The sequence below is a fragment of the Hemiscyllium ocellatum genome, chromosome 24 (genome assembly GCF_020745735.1).
Source record: "Hemiscyllium ocellatum isolate sHemOce1 chromosome 24, sHemOce1.pat.X.cur, whole genome shotgun sequence".
Taxonomy (NCBI): Eukaryota; Metazoa; Chordata; class Chondrichthyes; order Orectolobiformes; family Hemiscylliidae; genus Hemiscyllium; species Hemiscyllium ocellatum.
This window is the reverse complement of record NC_083424.1, coordinates 17,218,542-17,235,323: the sequence shown is the minus strand read 5'-3', so window position 1 is coordinate 17,235,323 and position 16,782 is coordinate 17,218,542. Positions and strand designations below refer to the sequence as shown.

Sequence of the window (16,782 nt, the reverse complement as noted above, 5' to 3'; positions counted from 1 at the left end):
TACAGCTCAGCGAGCAAACCTACACCCTGACTTAAATGTATCAATTAAATAACAATCCCTAACCCAACAGAAAGAAAATCCAGTAAAGACCAGCAACCTTTTTATTTAAATTAGAATAGACTTCTCCTGCTAACTTTTGTTTTGGATCTGAGGAACAACTGCCAGACAAAATGTCTGCTATCTTCAGCAAAATAAATTAATCTTAACTTTTAAGTTCAGCATATGATCATATAAAGAGTTTGTAGATGTGCAGTAAACGCTGCTGCTGTTCTTTTCCAGCCCAGATGACTGGCAATTTTACATATCTTATTTTGATTCCCTCTTCCATCTGATTGATGAGGCTTGGACTCCACCTGCAAAGGCTGAGCAGTAAGTTGTGTGAATTTTCCTTTAGAATTGTGTTTATGTGAAATGAAGTAAAATATTGTTGTGCCTTTTATTTAATATAATCTCCTGAGAATTCTGTCAGAATACACATTTGCTTCCATACATCAAAAAGTTTGTGTTTAAGCTCTGCCATGTATTTGAATAATCCTTTATTGCATCTCAATGAGAGGGTGTATTTTTTGAAATAAAACAAATTTCCTTTATATTCCAAGGTTGTATAAAATAATATTTAAGTTGTAATCATACAAACAATGGGTATAATATTACATTCAAAGAACTATAATAGGGACATTATATAAGGCATACTACCCTTGGAACATGAGATATTGCTTTGGTTTATTTGTAAAAACACTATTGTGCTTCAGGTTACTTTGTGTCTGGAAAGCAACTGGTTGGCATGCTGAATATTTCTGAAAGTACATGTAATTTTTTTTCTTAATTGATAAATTGCATTTGCCTCTTGCACTTCCCTTTTCTAGTTTTCACCATTCCATCTCAACACCATGGCAGATAGGTGTTACCCTCTAATTGAGGGACACAGTTGATCACCGTTGCTTCTGTCACAGCTACTGAAATGTTGCTCAAGAATAGAACAGAAACTAGATCTTCTAGTTCATAGTTCTATCCCGAGCTGGCCATTTTCAACTTTCTTAAATTGCATATACAGTCAGTTCTGACATAATGCGATAGTTCCGTTCTCGTGTGATCTCACATTATATACTAATGGGGCTGGCAATGTGTTATAGCTAATGCAGGTATGAAAAGTTCATGTTCTACAAATAATAGTCTAAATTCTTCAATTGTGTTAAAACCAAATTGTGTTGATGAAACACGTTTTATAGCAGAACAAACTGTATGTTATTATACTCATTGTTCAGCATTCAATCCAATCCACCTTTTGAATGTTTCAGTTGAATCAGCATTCAGATAACCTGCACATGTTATTGTGATGATAGAAAGAACACAAAAAGTTTCTCCATGACCCATTGTAAATTCAGAAATTTGCATGCAGTGTGTAATGCTGCTTAAATGTCTGGAAATCCCTTTCTGCTGAAGATTTGCTATAATCAGACACATCACGAACAAGCCCCAGTTAATTTTTATTGTGCAATGCATAACAATGTTTTTTGCTTCGTGTAGCTGTCCAGAGGGCCAAGTCACTTGCCTTGTTCAGGAAGCCATGTCTTTTGTGGAGGAACGAGTTTTGAATGAAGAACCAAAGGGCTCCCGTCGCCTGAGGGGGCCATACCTGGCTAAACTTGAATTAATAAGGCGGCTAAGAGAGAGGGGTACAAATGACGAACATAAACTTGGTGCGTGATTGATTGTTTACTGAATACAAGTTTGTCAGATTGTCTACATATTAACTTTAATGTATCTTGGGGAGTGTAGAGAAATGTTCAGAGAAATGTCTTTATACACAGTGTTGGATCATGGAGTGCAGTGATCATAAATGAGAGAAATTTTAACCAATGTGAATGTTCCTGCTTCTGTTGATTTTCATTAGAAAGTGTTCATAGGAACATCCTGTGAGGACTGGTTTGAGTTTAGTTGTGTTGGCCTACATGATCAAACAGCTTGCTGATATTAAGTATCCGTGTTAATTATTATAAAGGTGTCTTTTGTACCAGAAACTTATTGCTATGGAATATTGCACTGCAGGATGGATCAAGTTTTCAGAGAGAAAAAGAAGGAAATCATATTCACATAGTGCCTTACACGACCTCAGGGCATCCCAAATTGTTTGTCATTTTGTATTCCACTTACTGTTGCAATGTTGGTCAACGTAGCAGGCAATTTTCATACAAGAAAGTCCTCTAAGTAACAGTTAGATAAATTGCTGCAAGATAAGGTACAGCAATTTCACCTAGCTACTGCTCAGTTTAGTATTTCAAAAGATGACACATTTAACAATGTAATATTTTCTTATCACTATATTCATGCCTGGAATAAAGCTTGAATGTACAAACACTGGTGGTAATAATGCTGATGGAAAGTTGCTGAAAATTTTGAGAGAGGTCCTCCAACATTCGATGGTGGAACTCTTTCAAGCTGCTTCATTTGGCACATCATAGGGTCGGCAAGTTTATTCAATGGACCATCGGACCTTCAGATCAGAGGCCGGATTCCAAATCAGTGCTGAGTTAGCTGACTACAGTGGAGTGGCAGTTTAGTATATCTAAATATCATCCTTTGGTAAGTCAAATAACTAAATACTGGAAGTATTTAAACAATAGGTAGATTGTTGAAATATCAGGGAGTTGAGGACTGTGATGACCTGGTATGAAAGAAGAGGTTTGGGCAGATCAGCCATGTTGTTGGACAGGGCAGGCTTAACCGGTCAAATAATCTACCCCTGCTCCTATTTCTTATGTAATTAATTAATAAGAACATTTTTTTTTCCATTTTCACCTGAGGTACAACAGCCATATAATCAAGGCATTGTATAGCTCTTTTCATAAGATTTCCTCCATATTGAACATTTGAACAGTAATTCCTTTAGAAGCAAATACTCTGTTGCAATTCCATCGATGAAGTGTTTACCTTTCAATTTGGGATTTTCAGTTTGCAGCCTGTTGCCAGTTCTTCTTTGAAAATGTCCCCCTGAACAAGCCAAGTGGGCCTTGGTTTGTTGCATCATTGGCATTTCCAACAATGGAATGGCCCCGTGGTTGAGCAATGAGTCTTTCAGTCTTGATTATAAACTCAAATCTTGGGGTAGGATATGGACCTGCAGCTTTTAGACCAAGGCAAATGAGCCATGATTCTCTACTGTCAGCTTTAAAGTTATGCATACTGAATGATTGCACTAATTTATAGTATTAAGCATCATCAATTTGGGATTCACTCCTACCTTTACCCACTATGCTTTTCTCTTTATTACTGCTAGGAATTCCGGAGGACCTGATGTTCCAGTACTTTGAGAGGTTTGGGGACAGGCCTTGCTGTTATTCTGACCTGAAAATCTTTGTCGATCTTCTATCGCTGGACAGGCATACACAGGTGAGACCGGGAGACTGACAGAGTCTTCATTCGCTCAGGCTGTGCTGCAGTGAGGTGAGTGGGTAAGTTCACCCAGTGGCCTCAGCATTTAGTCATTATACGTATTGCTTGTTCCCTGTTGTTTTGTAAAGTTAGGCACAGCCAAAAAATACGCAACCATAAAATCAGAACGAAGGGAATTTGGATAAGTTTGTAAACCCAAAAGTCTTTGTTAAAAAAAGGCTCTGCTCCAGAAGGCCAAGGATACATGATCAATTGAGGAAATTTAAAATAAAATTTCTTTCATATTTAGAAATAAAGGACATGAAAAGAGCAAGCAAATTATGGTTGACAAAGTTCTGAAACTGTGTTAACTATCATAATTATGGAGTAGGGGCAATAGCCTTTATTTTTTGGTATTCTTAATTGAAAATTTAAATTGTGCAATAAGTGAGCAAAAGCTCCTTCCGTTGGTATAATACAGTGATACATTGACATGCTACCAATGCAGTGTTGCCACGAGGGCTTGAATGAAGAATGTTCCTTTGGTATTTTATTCATTTAAACCCTAGAGGAGACCGAATAAAACAGTTATTTTGCTGTAGTGAAATACTGAGTTGCTGAGCTAAGCATATCATGCAAGATTCTCATGTCAAAGTGATTTGCGTTTGGATTTTGGGTATTTGACCTCTTGGCTATTGCAGGAGGTTATCTTTTTTGGTGAAAATTCCCACCAATCTGGCATTATTTAGCATCATTCCAGTATGTAATTGTTTCCTCCGTTAAAAGAACATCACTCATTTCAAAGTCATTGTCGGCAAATAGCCAATAAACTACATCAAAAGTTTAAATATCACTCAAGCCTAGTCAATCTTATGGTTTGTTTGAAGTTGGGTTTTTGTTCATTTCATATACAGGTTACTTTTTTAAGTCAACCTATTTAAAATGTTTTGTCCATCAAAGAAAAAAATCTGTTTGCGCATTGAATTGATTAGTTTCCGATATCAGAGGATTGTTGTCAGACTTGAGCATTCTTGCTCGGTTATGAGTCTTTAATTTGCTATTTCGTATGACTTCCCTGTCTTTATGAAATTTCCCTATGTTGTCTCATATGCAATTCTTTTCTTGTCAAGAGTTTTTGTGTTGTCTTGAATATAGACTTTGGCTGTCACTTTGGGCCAAGACCATTGGTGTGTTTCTATCATCTCTTCCTTCTTCTGGCTCTTCTTCCCTTCACTGGAATCTTCAATCTCTTTTGCTTTCCCCTTTCAAACATGAATGTTCCTCCTAAGTAAGCCAACATTTGTCTTACATTCTTTGTCATTCACCATTTGGCCCATTCTGACATCTATAAAGCATAGCTGAGACTTCTCCACCTTTTTCTATTTAGCTCACTCTTCTGTCAATTTTGGTCATGGTGACATTTGAATCAATGATTCAATAGACACTGGAGATTAAATCCTTCACTCTAGACTACTTGGTCACAATACCACTAGCTCACTGTTCTGACTTAACAAATTGAAACTGTTCACCTGTTGTCACTTGGAGTGCATTTTTAAAATTTATTTCTCTTTGCTCTTCTCATTTTCTGCAGTTATTTCAGCTTCCTCACATTTGTTTAAGCCTTTTGCAAGATCTAGGTATTAAAACATTGCTTTACCTTCCCTAGGCCTAACCTTTTGGAAAAATAAATTGGCAGGCAGCACTGATGCTTGCACTTTTTTGATGACTGGGAATAAAGCTCCATGACATAATATATTCCTCTCCACTTTGTTCTTGCTAGATTAATGTCAGGTCCTTCGTTTTTTCCCATCCTGTTAGAAAGTGACCTATGTCATCATGGATTGTGGAAATTTGAATATCTGCCATTTGGTGTGATTGATCATCAGCTTTAGTTTGCAACATGCAAGTGATAGATTGACAAAACGGAAAGTACTGTGTGTGCTGGAAATCTGAAACAACAAAATACTGAAACCATTCGAGTCAAGTATTCATCATCTGTGGAGAGAGACAATTAACATTTCAAATCAATGTCCTTTTGTTGGAAGTGGAGAAAAATTGAGAGACTGAACAGCATTTTAAGCAAGTCAGGCAACAGGGGAAGTGGAGTGTAGAGGAAAGGAAGCAAAGGAAAGGTCTGTGTTAGGCTGGAAAAAGAATTAAATAACAAAAAGGAACATAGCGCAAGTCAAATGGAGATATTATGAGAACAAGTGAGGAAACAATAAGTCAGTCTCACGAAGGTGCAAATGGGAGATAGCACAGTCATCTGTAACAGCTGACATTCAAAAAGAAATAGAATCCGAAAGTTATGATCTGAATTTGTTGAATTCACCGAATCTGAAACGTGGTAGTGCCTAATCATTGTTGAGGTGCTATTCTCCAGCTTATCTTGATTATCATTGGAATAATGTAGGGGGTTGAGGACAGAGAAGTTAAGGGTAGCAACAAGATGGAGACTTAAAATGAGAAGCAACTGGAAGCTTAGGAGCACACTTGAAAACTGTACATAGTGTTCTACCATGACCTGATCTGTATTTGGGCTTTCCAATATAAAGGTGGCTATATTATAAATAATAAGTATCATATACCAAATTAGAAGAAGTGCAAATATATTACTGTTTTGCCTGGAAAGGGTGTTTCGGGTACAGAGCAAAAGATAAAAGAGCTGTTGCTGCACTTTCTATGCTTGTATGGTATTGTGCACAGAAAAGAGAATCAGTGATTCAGGAGTACACCAGGGTCTTGGAGAATGAGCAGTTCTTTCAGTGCAGGAAGGGATGCTTATTTGGCGGTGCTGTCATTTTTAGGGATGGTAAAAAAGCTCGAGTATGATCCAATCGATGGTTGGACGAATGTTGGTGAATGTTGAGGGCAAGGGGAAGCCTTTCACTATTCTGAGAATGATGGGCACGGTTTAGAGCCAATGATATGAAGTGAAATGGATACAGTGGTGGATCTTCTGTTTCTTGGCAGAAAATTCTTGATTGACCAAAGAAGGAAGGGAATGTCTGAAACACTGGTGTGGAAGATGACATTGTTAAAATAGATTTGACGGATAATGGGGAACGGAGTAGAATTTCTACAAGAAGCAGGGTGGGAGAAATTGTATTCAAGGTAGTTGTTGGGCTTAGTGTTGGTTGATTGTCTGTAGCTAGAATGGAGTCAGAAGTACAAGATGGGAAAAGCCAGATGTGAAGGCATGGGAAAAGAGGAAATTGGAAGGAGAGTTGTTGGCATTTCCCTGTTCAAGCGGCACCAATGCAATCCAGGATTGAGAGAGAAGTCCCAGATAAGATGAGAATATAGAATCTTCCAAAAGAGACATAAGAAATGGAGCAGGAGTGAGCCATCTGGCCTGTCAAGCCTGTTCATGGCTGATCTTTTCATGGACTCAGCTCCACTTACCTGCCTGCTTACCATATCCCTTAATTTCTTTACTGTTCAAAAGTGTATCTATCTTTGCCTTAAAAACAATTAACAAGATAACCTTAACTGCTTCAAAGGGCAGGGAATTCTACAGATTCACAACCCTTTGGGTGAACAAGTTCCTCCTGAACTTAGTCCTAAATCTGCTCCCCCTCATTTTGAGGCTATATCCCCTAGTTCTAGATTCACCAGTCAGTGGAAACAACCTCTATGTTTTCTTATCTATTCCCTTCATAATTGTATATGTTTCTGTAAGATCTCACCAAACCCCCAAATTCTTCTGAATTCCAATTAGTATAGTGCTAGTCTATTCAATCTCTCCTTATAAGCCACAATGGTTAGCATTTGTCTCACAGCACCAGGGACCTGGGTTCAATTCCTGCCTCAGGTGACTGCGTGTGTGGAGTTTGCACAATCTCCCTGTGTCTGCGTGGGTTTCCTCTGGGTGCTCTGGTTTCCTCCCACAATCCAAAGATGTGTAGGTTAGATGAATTTGCTCTGCTAAATTGCCCCATACTGCTCAGGGATGTGTAGGTTAGGTGTATTAGTCTGGGGTAAATGTAGGGGAATGGGTCTGGGTGAGTTACTCTTCAGGGGGGCGGTGGTTGGTGTGGACTTGTTGGGCCAAAAGGCCTGTTTTCATACTGTAGGGATTCTATACAACAAATCTATATAATATGCCACATGCATGGCTGAGTCCCAAATGGCAGCACACTTTATATCAGGGATGTGACTGGAGTCAAAGGACAAACTATTCAGAAGGAGAACATGTTTAGCCAGCAGACCAGTGGTAGTAACTGGGTCTGGTTGCATTTTTACTCAAGGAAGAATGGAGCTACTGGGCTGTAGGAGGTGCAGATGTTGAGATTGGATTGTCCATACTGATGAGCGGGTGAAAGCCTAGCAGAGGAAACTAGAAGAATTGTGGATGTAGGTTAGAAGAGATTGGACAAGATATTTAAAATAGAGCTATGATGGGAAGAAATCTATTACATGGAGAAGAACAGACTGAACTGATGAATCTCCGAAGCCATTGCTCTTTGTGGTTCTGGGGAAAGACATGGAAGTGAGCTATCTAGAGGTTGGATCAAAGTTGTCTGGAAAATCACAAAGAAGATCATGTTTGTGACAGATTATAGATTTGGTATGTTTATTGATTGTATATTTTAAGTGTGAAAATTGCTGTTCTTACTTTCTTTGCAGTTTATCAACAAATTGATGGAGGTAGTACCTCTTTCAATATCAACAGAGAGTGATCTTGCATTGCCAGGTGATGTCAAAGCCATGCAAAGGCATATGTTTGTTGTTCAATTTGCCCGATTATTAGGCCTTCATGAGACTATGGACCAGACACAGAAGCTCAGACTTATTCAAGAGCTGATGCAGAGATACAAACATGCCTTAAAGTTCGGTAAGTTAATTTCATTTTTTTGTCCCACCAGCACATGCTGCAACCTAATGTTTTCTCCTGAAAGATTTTGAGGTGTTTGCTCTCCCTTTTATAGATTTTAGACAGCAATTTTTTAACAAGTTAATTGTCTCCTCCTGATATGTAATCAGAGACCTAGATTTAGAGGCCTATCATTCATAATGCTCATATTTAACCGACTAAAACAGTATGAATTATCAGCATGGAGTATTTTTGTCTTATGCTCTTGTCTGAAAAAAGACCTCTGTCCATTCAATCATTCACTTACAGAATAATGCAGTACTGAATTGGCAGAGTCTCAGTTGCTTTTTGTGTGTCTCACCATTCAAGTACTTCCAGGAAGCCAGGCTAGCCAGTCACTCCGTGAGAAGCTAGGCTACCATTTACTACTCCTCCTACTCTTGTATATGAATAAAATTAATTGCAAAGTTTTAGGGTTGTTTCAGTATCCTGTTTTCAAGTATATTGTTGTGATAGCAACTTGATCTCTTACTTGCCTCTCCTCCACCTAATGGATAATGGTCATTGGTTGCTCCCTTTTGCACCTCCTGATACAATAATGAAATCAATGAAATCCATTTTTAAAACTCAAACTAAACTAATCTTATCAAATCTGCAAATATTTATACTTTTTGTCATTGATAGAGCAAGAAATAAATGCACGATGAACGTGAAATAGATTGTTTATTTTAAACAATATAAGCAACCTTTGAGAATAACTGAAACATTTTCGAATTGGAAAACAGTTTTAACTGTGATCTCAGGCAGCCCGAAAGAAATTTCAAAATAATGATTCGTATCTCAGTTCTAAAATTTCACTCCCAACTATTAGACTTGCTGTGTTAACTTACAACTTTTGTCAGTTGTCTGAGAAAGAACTTGCATTTTATATTTCAAGTATATTTTTTAACCTGAAGATCTACACTGCACTGACTATAGTTGCGTACTTATCATGAGCCCACGAAATGTTTGCAAACGACGACACTCTTGTTGAATTTAGATTTGGCATATTTGACTATTTGATTTGAAAATGATATCCCTATCTTGCCATTATCTCATGTTCATACATCACTCTCTAACAGATATTGATTGTAAGTGTTCAAGTGGAAATTCAGCATACTTTTCTCTCTGGAACCTGGTGAACTGGCTGCAATTATAATGCCTCTACCACCAGTTAACTGAGCATGGCCTAGGAATCAAAATTGGAATCTTTCTAGTCCGTGTGGCTCAATTGTGCCTTTCTGTTACTGATTGAACATTTTCTAGAACTCGTGAATAATTCTTAGTGTACATTGAGGATAGCTTTATGCTGCACACCTTTTTGAAACACTAACATTGGGCCACATTTTGTTGTAGCTGACATTGCTAAATGTCTGCTGTTGTTAGATTAGCCATTGCACATTTTGGGCTGTAATTTTTTCACATGGCAAGTTGTGGAATGTCCAAGCTAATGGTTTTACTTCAGAAAACCAGGCACTTGGAACTTGCATAAATAGACCAATCAGATTGAAGTATTAACAGGAGTGCTCAGAAGGAAGCATAAATTACCGTAGGTGAATTCATTGTCAAATCAGCTATAGAAGTGAAATCGAAAAAATTGTGTTCATACTTGAAACAAAAATAAAGTGAAAAATGTTTCATGTTTTCATGATCAGTTAAATTCCACAGAATTGATGTACTTATTATTATGTTTCCTTTGAGTGTCCAAAAGGTTAATTCTCAATAATTATCTCTTAACACAACACAACACATCATGAAAAAAGTACTTAAACTGAAATGAACAAGATTCAACTACCACTGTTAAGTTTAATTCATATCATGGACATGGATTGTTGAGAGCTAATTCATAGAATAATGAGCAAAAGGCTGCATCATGGGGTTAATTTGGGAAGCTCTTTCAAATATCAGACACAGTGGGCAGAATGGCCTTTCTTGCTGCAAGATTCTGTGATTATTTCTGCTCTGCACAGCAGAACTTCAGCATCATTCAAGTCATTTCTGTGTGTTGAACAAGATAGTATTTCATCATGAGCGAAAGGTAACTCAGCTCAGACAGGAAAGTTTTTATATTTGAATTTGACAGTGCATCCTCTCACCTGAAGCTTCTTTCATGAACTTACACATGAATAACGGTCAGTATCTCACTCATGTTTTGACAACTTAATCTGAGCCAGTATTCCTTTCTCTGTATTTAACAGGTTTTTTTTGTATTAATTCAAGATGAAACAACACTCATTTTCATTTCAAATGTACACATGCACGAATATAGCTGCAGCAAACTTGCCTCTGGCCTACTCTTAAGTCAATATGTTGTGCAGTATTTTTTGAAGTACTTTTTAAAAACTTGTTCTGATTATGTTTATTAGGAACATCGTGTTTGAAAACAGAACTGCAATTCTCTGATAATTACTGTCTCCTTGCTGTGCACCACCTTTTCGACATCTGGCGACAATCAGGTCAGTGGTTTCCGCTTGAATCTTAACCTGTAACACGAGAAAGTACATATTCCCAGGAAAGTCAGACTTCTGTATTTGAAACAGAAGCCTAATACTAGAGGACTGAGATAAAAACAGCATGAGACAGAGGAGCAGAAATGAGGCCATTCAGCCCATCGAGTCTGCTCCGCCATTCACTGGTGACTAAGTTTCTCAACTCCAAAACTCCAGCTTTCTCCCTGTAACCCTTGATCAAGAACCTATCTGTCTCAGTCTTAAATATACTCAGTGAGCTGGCCTCCACCACTTTCTGTGGCAATGAATTCCGTGGATTCGCCACTCTCTGGCTGAAGAAGTTTCTCCTTATCTCTGTTCTCAAAGGTCTTCCCTTTACTTTAAGTCTGTACTCTTGGTCTTAGTCTTTCCTGCCAATGGAAACATCTTCTCAGCATATACTCTGTTCAGGCCATTCAGTGTTCTGTATATTTCAATTAGATCTCCCTCATCCTTCTCAACTCCATCGAGTGTAAACTCAGAGTCTTCAAATGTTCCTCATACTTTAAGGTTTTAATCCCTGAGACCATTCTCGTGAACCTCCTCTGGACACGCTTCAAGACCAGTATATCCTTCCTGAGATATGGGACCCAAGACTGTGCACAGTATCCCAAATGTGGTCTGACTAGAGCCTTATCGAGCATTATATTCAAGTCCTCTTAAAATAAATGCCATCATTGCATTTATCTTCCTAACTACTGACTGACTGACTGAATCTACAAGTTTACCTTGAGAGAATCCTGGACTAGAACTCCCAAGTCTCTTTGTACTTCAGACTTCTGAATATTCTCTCCATTTAGAAAATAATCCATGCCTCTATTCTTCCTACCAAAGAGCCTGGCCTCTCACTTTGCCACTTAGTATGCCATCTGACACTTCTTTGCCTGCTCTCCTAACCTGTCCAAATCCTTCTGCAGCCCCCTCTCCCGCCTCCTCGTTGCTGCCTGTCCCTTTACCTATCTTGGTACTGTCTGCAAACTTAGCTAGAATGACTTCAGTTCCTTCATTTAGATTGTTAGAGTATAAAGTGAAAAATTGTGGTCCCAACGCTGAGCCTAATGGAACATTACTTGTCACCGGCTGCCATCCTCAGAAAGACCTATTTTATCCCCACCCTCTGCTTTCTACCAGACAGCCAAGCTTTTATCCATGCGAGTACCTTGCCTCTGACACCATGGTCCTTTATCTTACTCGGTAGCTGCGTGTGTGGATCTTGTCAAATGCTTTCTTGAAGTCCAGGGCGATAACACCCTTTGGCTCTCCTTGGTCTAACTTGCTCGTTATTTCCTCAAAGAATTCTAACAGATTTGGCAGGCATTTACCACTACCCTTTGCCACACTAAATGCTTTCTCTTTTGCTTTTTTGATATCTCTGACTTTCCTAGTCAGCCATGGCTCATCCTGCCTCATTATCTCTGTACCATGCTTTTTTTCTCGTCAGGATGAATCTCAGCTGGGTCTCTTGAATTACTCCCAGAAACTCCTGCCATTGCTGTTCCACTGTCTTTACTGATAGGTTCCTCTCCCAGTCAGTTCAACCCAGCTCCACCTTCATGCCTCTGTCATTGCCTTTATTCAGCTTTAATACACTTACCTCAGATTCTGTCTTCTTCCTCTCAAATTGCAGAGTAAATTCAATCATATTATGGTCACTGCCTCCTAAGGGTTCCTTTACCTTAAGCTCCCTTTTCAAGTCTGCTTCATTGCGCAACACTAAATCCAGTCTTGCCTGTTCCCTTGTGGGCTCCACCACAAGCTGTGACAAAAAGCCATCTTGTAGACATTCCACAAATTCCTTTTGCAATCCATGACCATCCTGAGTTTCCCAATCCACCAGTATATTGAAATCCCCCATGATCACCATAACCTTTCCTTTCCTACACACCTTCTGTATCTCCTTGTGTATTTTGCACCTCCGCTCCTGACTACTGTTTAGAGGCCTGTACATAAATTCAATTATGATTTTTTTAATATCATTTGCAGCTCCTCCATTCTACCCACACAGATTCTCTACCATCTGACCCTACATAATTTCTTAGCAGCAAGACAACCCCACCCCCTCTACCCACCTGCCTATCTTTTTAAGAGGATGTATATTCTTTAATATTCAGCTCCCAGTCCTGATCCCCTTGAGCCAGTGATGCCCAACACAAAATACCTGTTAATTTCAATTTGTGCCGCAAGCATATTTACCTTTATATTGTGTGCATTCAAATATAACACCTTCAGTCTGTATTAACTGTCTCTCTTAACGTCATTTGTTTGTTTAACGCGCTTGAAGTTTGATTGCTGACTCTTTCCATACACTCTGTCCTTTTTGTGTCTGTACTGGAGATCTTATTAACCTCTCCTGAAGTTTGCACTCTCAGCTCCTCCTGTAATTCATATTTTCTAATTTCACTTGCAACTAAGGAACTGGATCTCTCTCTCTCTTTCTCTCTCTCTCCCGCCCCCGCCCCCAAAAAATTTAGTTTAAAGCCCTGTCTACAGCCCTAGCTGTGCGATTTGCAAAATCTCTGGTCCCAGCATGGTTCAGATTTAGACCTTCCCTTTGGAACAGGTCGTTTCTTCCCCTATACTGATGCAAATGTCTCATGAATTCAAGCCCATTTCTCCCCCACCAATCTTTGAGCCACACATTTATCTGCTTTATCTTATTGACCCTGTGCCAATTACAGTTCAGGTATATTCCAGGGGTTGTTACCTTTTTGGTTCTGCTTTCTAATTTAGCTCCCAGCTGTTCATACTCCCTTAAGTGACCAGCATCTGTGGAGAGATAAATTAGAGTTTAAGTTTCAAAACTGGTATTGGATTTTCCAGAACTTTGTTTTAATTGCTGTGTTTCAAATTAGTTAAACATGGCCACAAAATGCTAATAATTACTGTTTTTTTTGCGAACTTAGTTGAAAAAACTAAAGTTGCTGTACTTGCACTGCATCAGTATATCAAAGCACTGAAAACACACCGATTCAGTACTCATCATCCATTTGGTTTTTCCTGTTTTGATAATATCCTTTACTTCAGTCTGAGGAGAAGGCAAGTGGAGATGAGTAGCTTTCACACAGCACAAGCAAACTGTAAAATACGGTTTTTTGAGAAACAGATGTGAAAGGCCAAATCATATACTGCAGGGCATCATAAAGATTGTGAAGTGTGATGAGGTAAGTTGAATAATAGTAATCTTGTAATAGTTTAACAATTTGAAAATAATTTAACAATTTGAACCTTATAAGAAGAATGAAAGGAGAAGATGTGAGGTCTTCCATATTTCTGAGTATTTAGTAAAGAAAGAATTAGTCTTCAAGATGGTGCATGAGTCTTCAATTCAACTAACCAACACAAGTATGTCAACAACTTCTTCCTTCTAAAATCTATAAGACACTAATATGTTTAGAGTGGTGCCAGGTCACTGTCCCAAAGGCATTATCGATTCAACTGTGGGATGTACCATCTGGCAAGACATGTTCAGAGTGGGGAAAAAAAAATAAGGGTTTATAGTCCTCAAAATATGCAAAAAAGATTTTATTTGATAAATACCAGGAAGGCTACTTTCTGTGCAGTGAATTATTTGTCTAATGATTGATCAAATTTGATGAGTACAGCATGCAAACATTTTGAATTAGGTTTTTTGGGAAGAGAAGTAAATTGTAAAGATGTTGAAAAGAAACTCACCGCAATGATTTTGGACAAGTCATCTGATAAAATGGCTTTAAACACTTATTATTCACTGTTGCATATCTGTTATTGATAGTATTTTTGCTTAATATTTTTGTGTACTAATCTTCTTGCAGGTGAGGAATGGCCGCTATGGCGATCCCTAGCACTGCTGGAGGAGAGCCTCTCTAACAGCCCCTCAAGTGCTCAATTCAAGCTGCTACTCATTCGAATTTATTGTCTGCTGGGAGCTTTTGAGCCAGTTGTAGACTTGTACACCAGTCTTGATGCCAAGCATGTGCAGCATGATACAATTGGGTGGGTGCCGATTTTATAGCCAGTAGATTGTATCAGTGTCCTGATGTGTCTTCTTTTACTTCCTTAACTTTGAAAGATGAAGCCACTTAACTATGCCTCTAGTCAATGTTGTGTTCTGGAAAGAAGAATAAAAAACAAGAGCACTTGGGAAAAACATTAGATTTTTGTGAAACTAGGCGATTACTGTTCTCCCAATCTGCATGCAGGCCATTGGCATAAATTAATATATCTTTGAAAATCTAACAATCCAGAAAGAGGTGCAGTGTGGTAAACAAGGAATGTAACATTGGTGGTGTTCTGAGGATAGGAGTCAAATCACATTGTTGGGGCTTTGCTCTTTTTCTGGTCTGTGTTCAATGTAAACTGATTTCCATTCCCCAATAATAACACTACCTTCCGAATAAAACCAAGTGCAATAGAACTGCTGTTATCAACCATGATAAAGGATTCTCTAGATTAACAAAATAAATCAGTAGATCAATTCCAAGTCGTAAGACCATGACACCATAAGACATAGGAGTGGAAGTAAGGCCATTCAGCCCATCAAGTCCACTCCGCCATTCAATCATGGCTGATGGGCCTTTCAACTCCACTTACCAGCATTCTCCCCGTAGACCTTAATTCCTTGTGACATCAAGAATTTATCAATCTCTGCCTTGAAGACATTTTGCGTCCCGGCCTCTACTGCACTCTGCGGCAATGAATTCCACAGGCCCACCACACTCTGGCTGAAGAAATGTCTCCGCATTTCTGTTCTGAATTGACTCCCTCTAATTCTAAGGCTGTGTCCACGGGTCCTAGTCTCCTCGCCTAACGGAAACAATTTCCTAACGTCCACCTTTTCCAAGCCATGTATTATCTTGTACGTTTTTGTTAAATCTCCCCTTAATCTTCTAAAGTCCAATGAATACAATCCCAGGATCCTCAGCCGTTCCTCTTATGTTAGACCCACCATTCCAGAGATCATCCGTGTAAATCTCCACTGGACACGCTCCAGTGCCGTATGTCCTTCCTGAGGTGTGGGGACCAAAACTGGACACAGTACTCCAAATCGGGCCTAACCAGAGCTTTATAAAGTCTCAATAGCACAACCGTCTTTATATTCCAACCCTCTTGAGATAAATGACAACATTGCATTCGCTTTCTTAATCACGGACTCAACCTGCATGTTTACCTTCAGAGAATCCTCAACTAGCACTCCCAGATCCCTTTGTACCTTGGCTTTACGAATTTTCTCACCACTTAGAAAGTAGTCTACGCTTTTATTCTTTTTTCCAAAGTGCAAGACCTCGCATTTGCTCATGTTGAATTCCATCAGCCATTTCCTGGACCACTCTCCCAAACTGTCTAGATCCTTCTGCAGCCTCCCCACTTCCTCAGTACTACCTGCCTGTCCACCTAACTTCGTATCATCGGCAAACTTCGCTAGAATGCTGCCAGTCCCTTCATCCAGATCGTTAATATATAACGTGAACAGCTGCGGCCCCAACACTGAACCCTGCGGGACAGCGCTTGTCACCGGCCGCCATTCCGAAAAAGAACCTTTTATCCCAACTCTCTGCCTTCTCTCAGACAGCCAATCCTCAATCCATACCAGTAGCTCACCTCCAACACTATGGGCCCTCACCTTGTATAGCAGCCTCCCGTGTGGCACCTTATTAAAGGCCTTTTGGAAGTCTTGATAGACCACATCCACTGGATTTCCCTGGTCTAACCTACTTGTCACCTCTTCAAAGAATTCCAACAGGTTTGTCAGACACGACCTCCCCTTACTAAATCCATGTTGACTTGTTCTAATCAGACTCTGCTCTTCCAAGAATTTAGAAACCTCATCCTTAATGCTGGATTCTAGAATTTTACCAATCTTAATCTTGATCATACAAGTATATCCTGCTGTTAGTACTTATGTAGAAATAACATTGAATTACATCTGTCTTGAATTGTGACATTAATTTAAATCCAAAGAGCACTGATTGATGCTTATTATTTATGGTGTCAATACACTTTAAGCAGAATTTTGACAAAATGTTTGGCAGTTGAGAGGAATTTGTGCCAAAGAAATTCAAGGATATTTTAATATTCATAAATATAAGC

The 16,782-nt window shown here is 39.0% G+C and overlaps 1 protein-coding gene across 1 annotated transcript in view; it reads left to right on the top strand.

Annotated features, from left to right (window-relative positions):
- naa25 (N-alpha-acetyltransferase 25, NatB auxiliary subunit) overlaps positions 1-16,782 on the top strand; it is a 96,701-nt gene that overhangs the window by 50,301 nt on the left and 29,618 nt on the right. The window contains exons 9-14 of the mRNA XM_060843531.1: positions 280-369; positions 1,528-1,700; positions 3,278-3,390; positions 8,002-8,209; positions 10,594-10,683; positions 14,508-14,688. Of these exons, the coding sequence (XP_060699514.1) occupies positions 280-369; positions 1,528-1,700; positions 3,278-3,390; positions 8,002-8,209; positions 10,594-10,683; positions 14,508-14,688 (855 nt within the window). The remainder of the gene's footprint in view (positions 1-279; positions 370-1,527; positions 1,701-3,277; positions 3,391-8,001; positions 8,210-10,593; positions 10,684-14,507; positions 14,689-16,782) is intronic.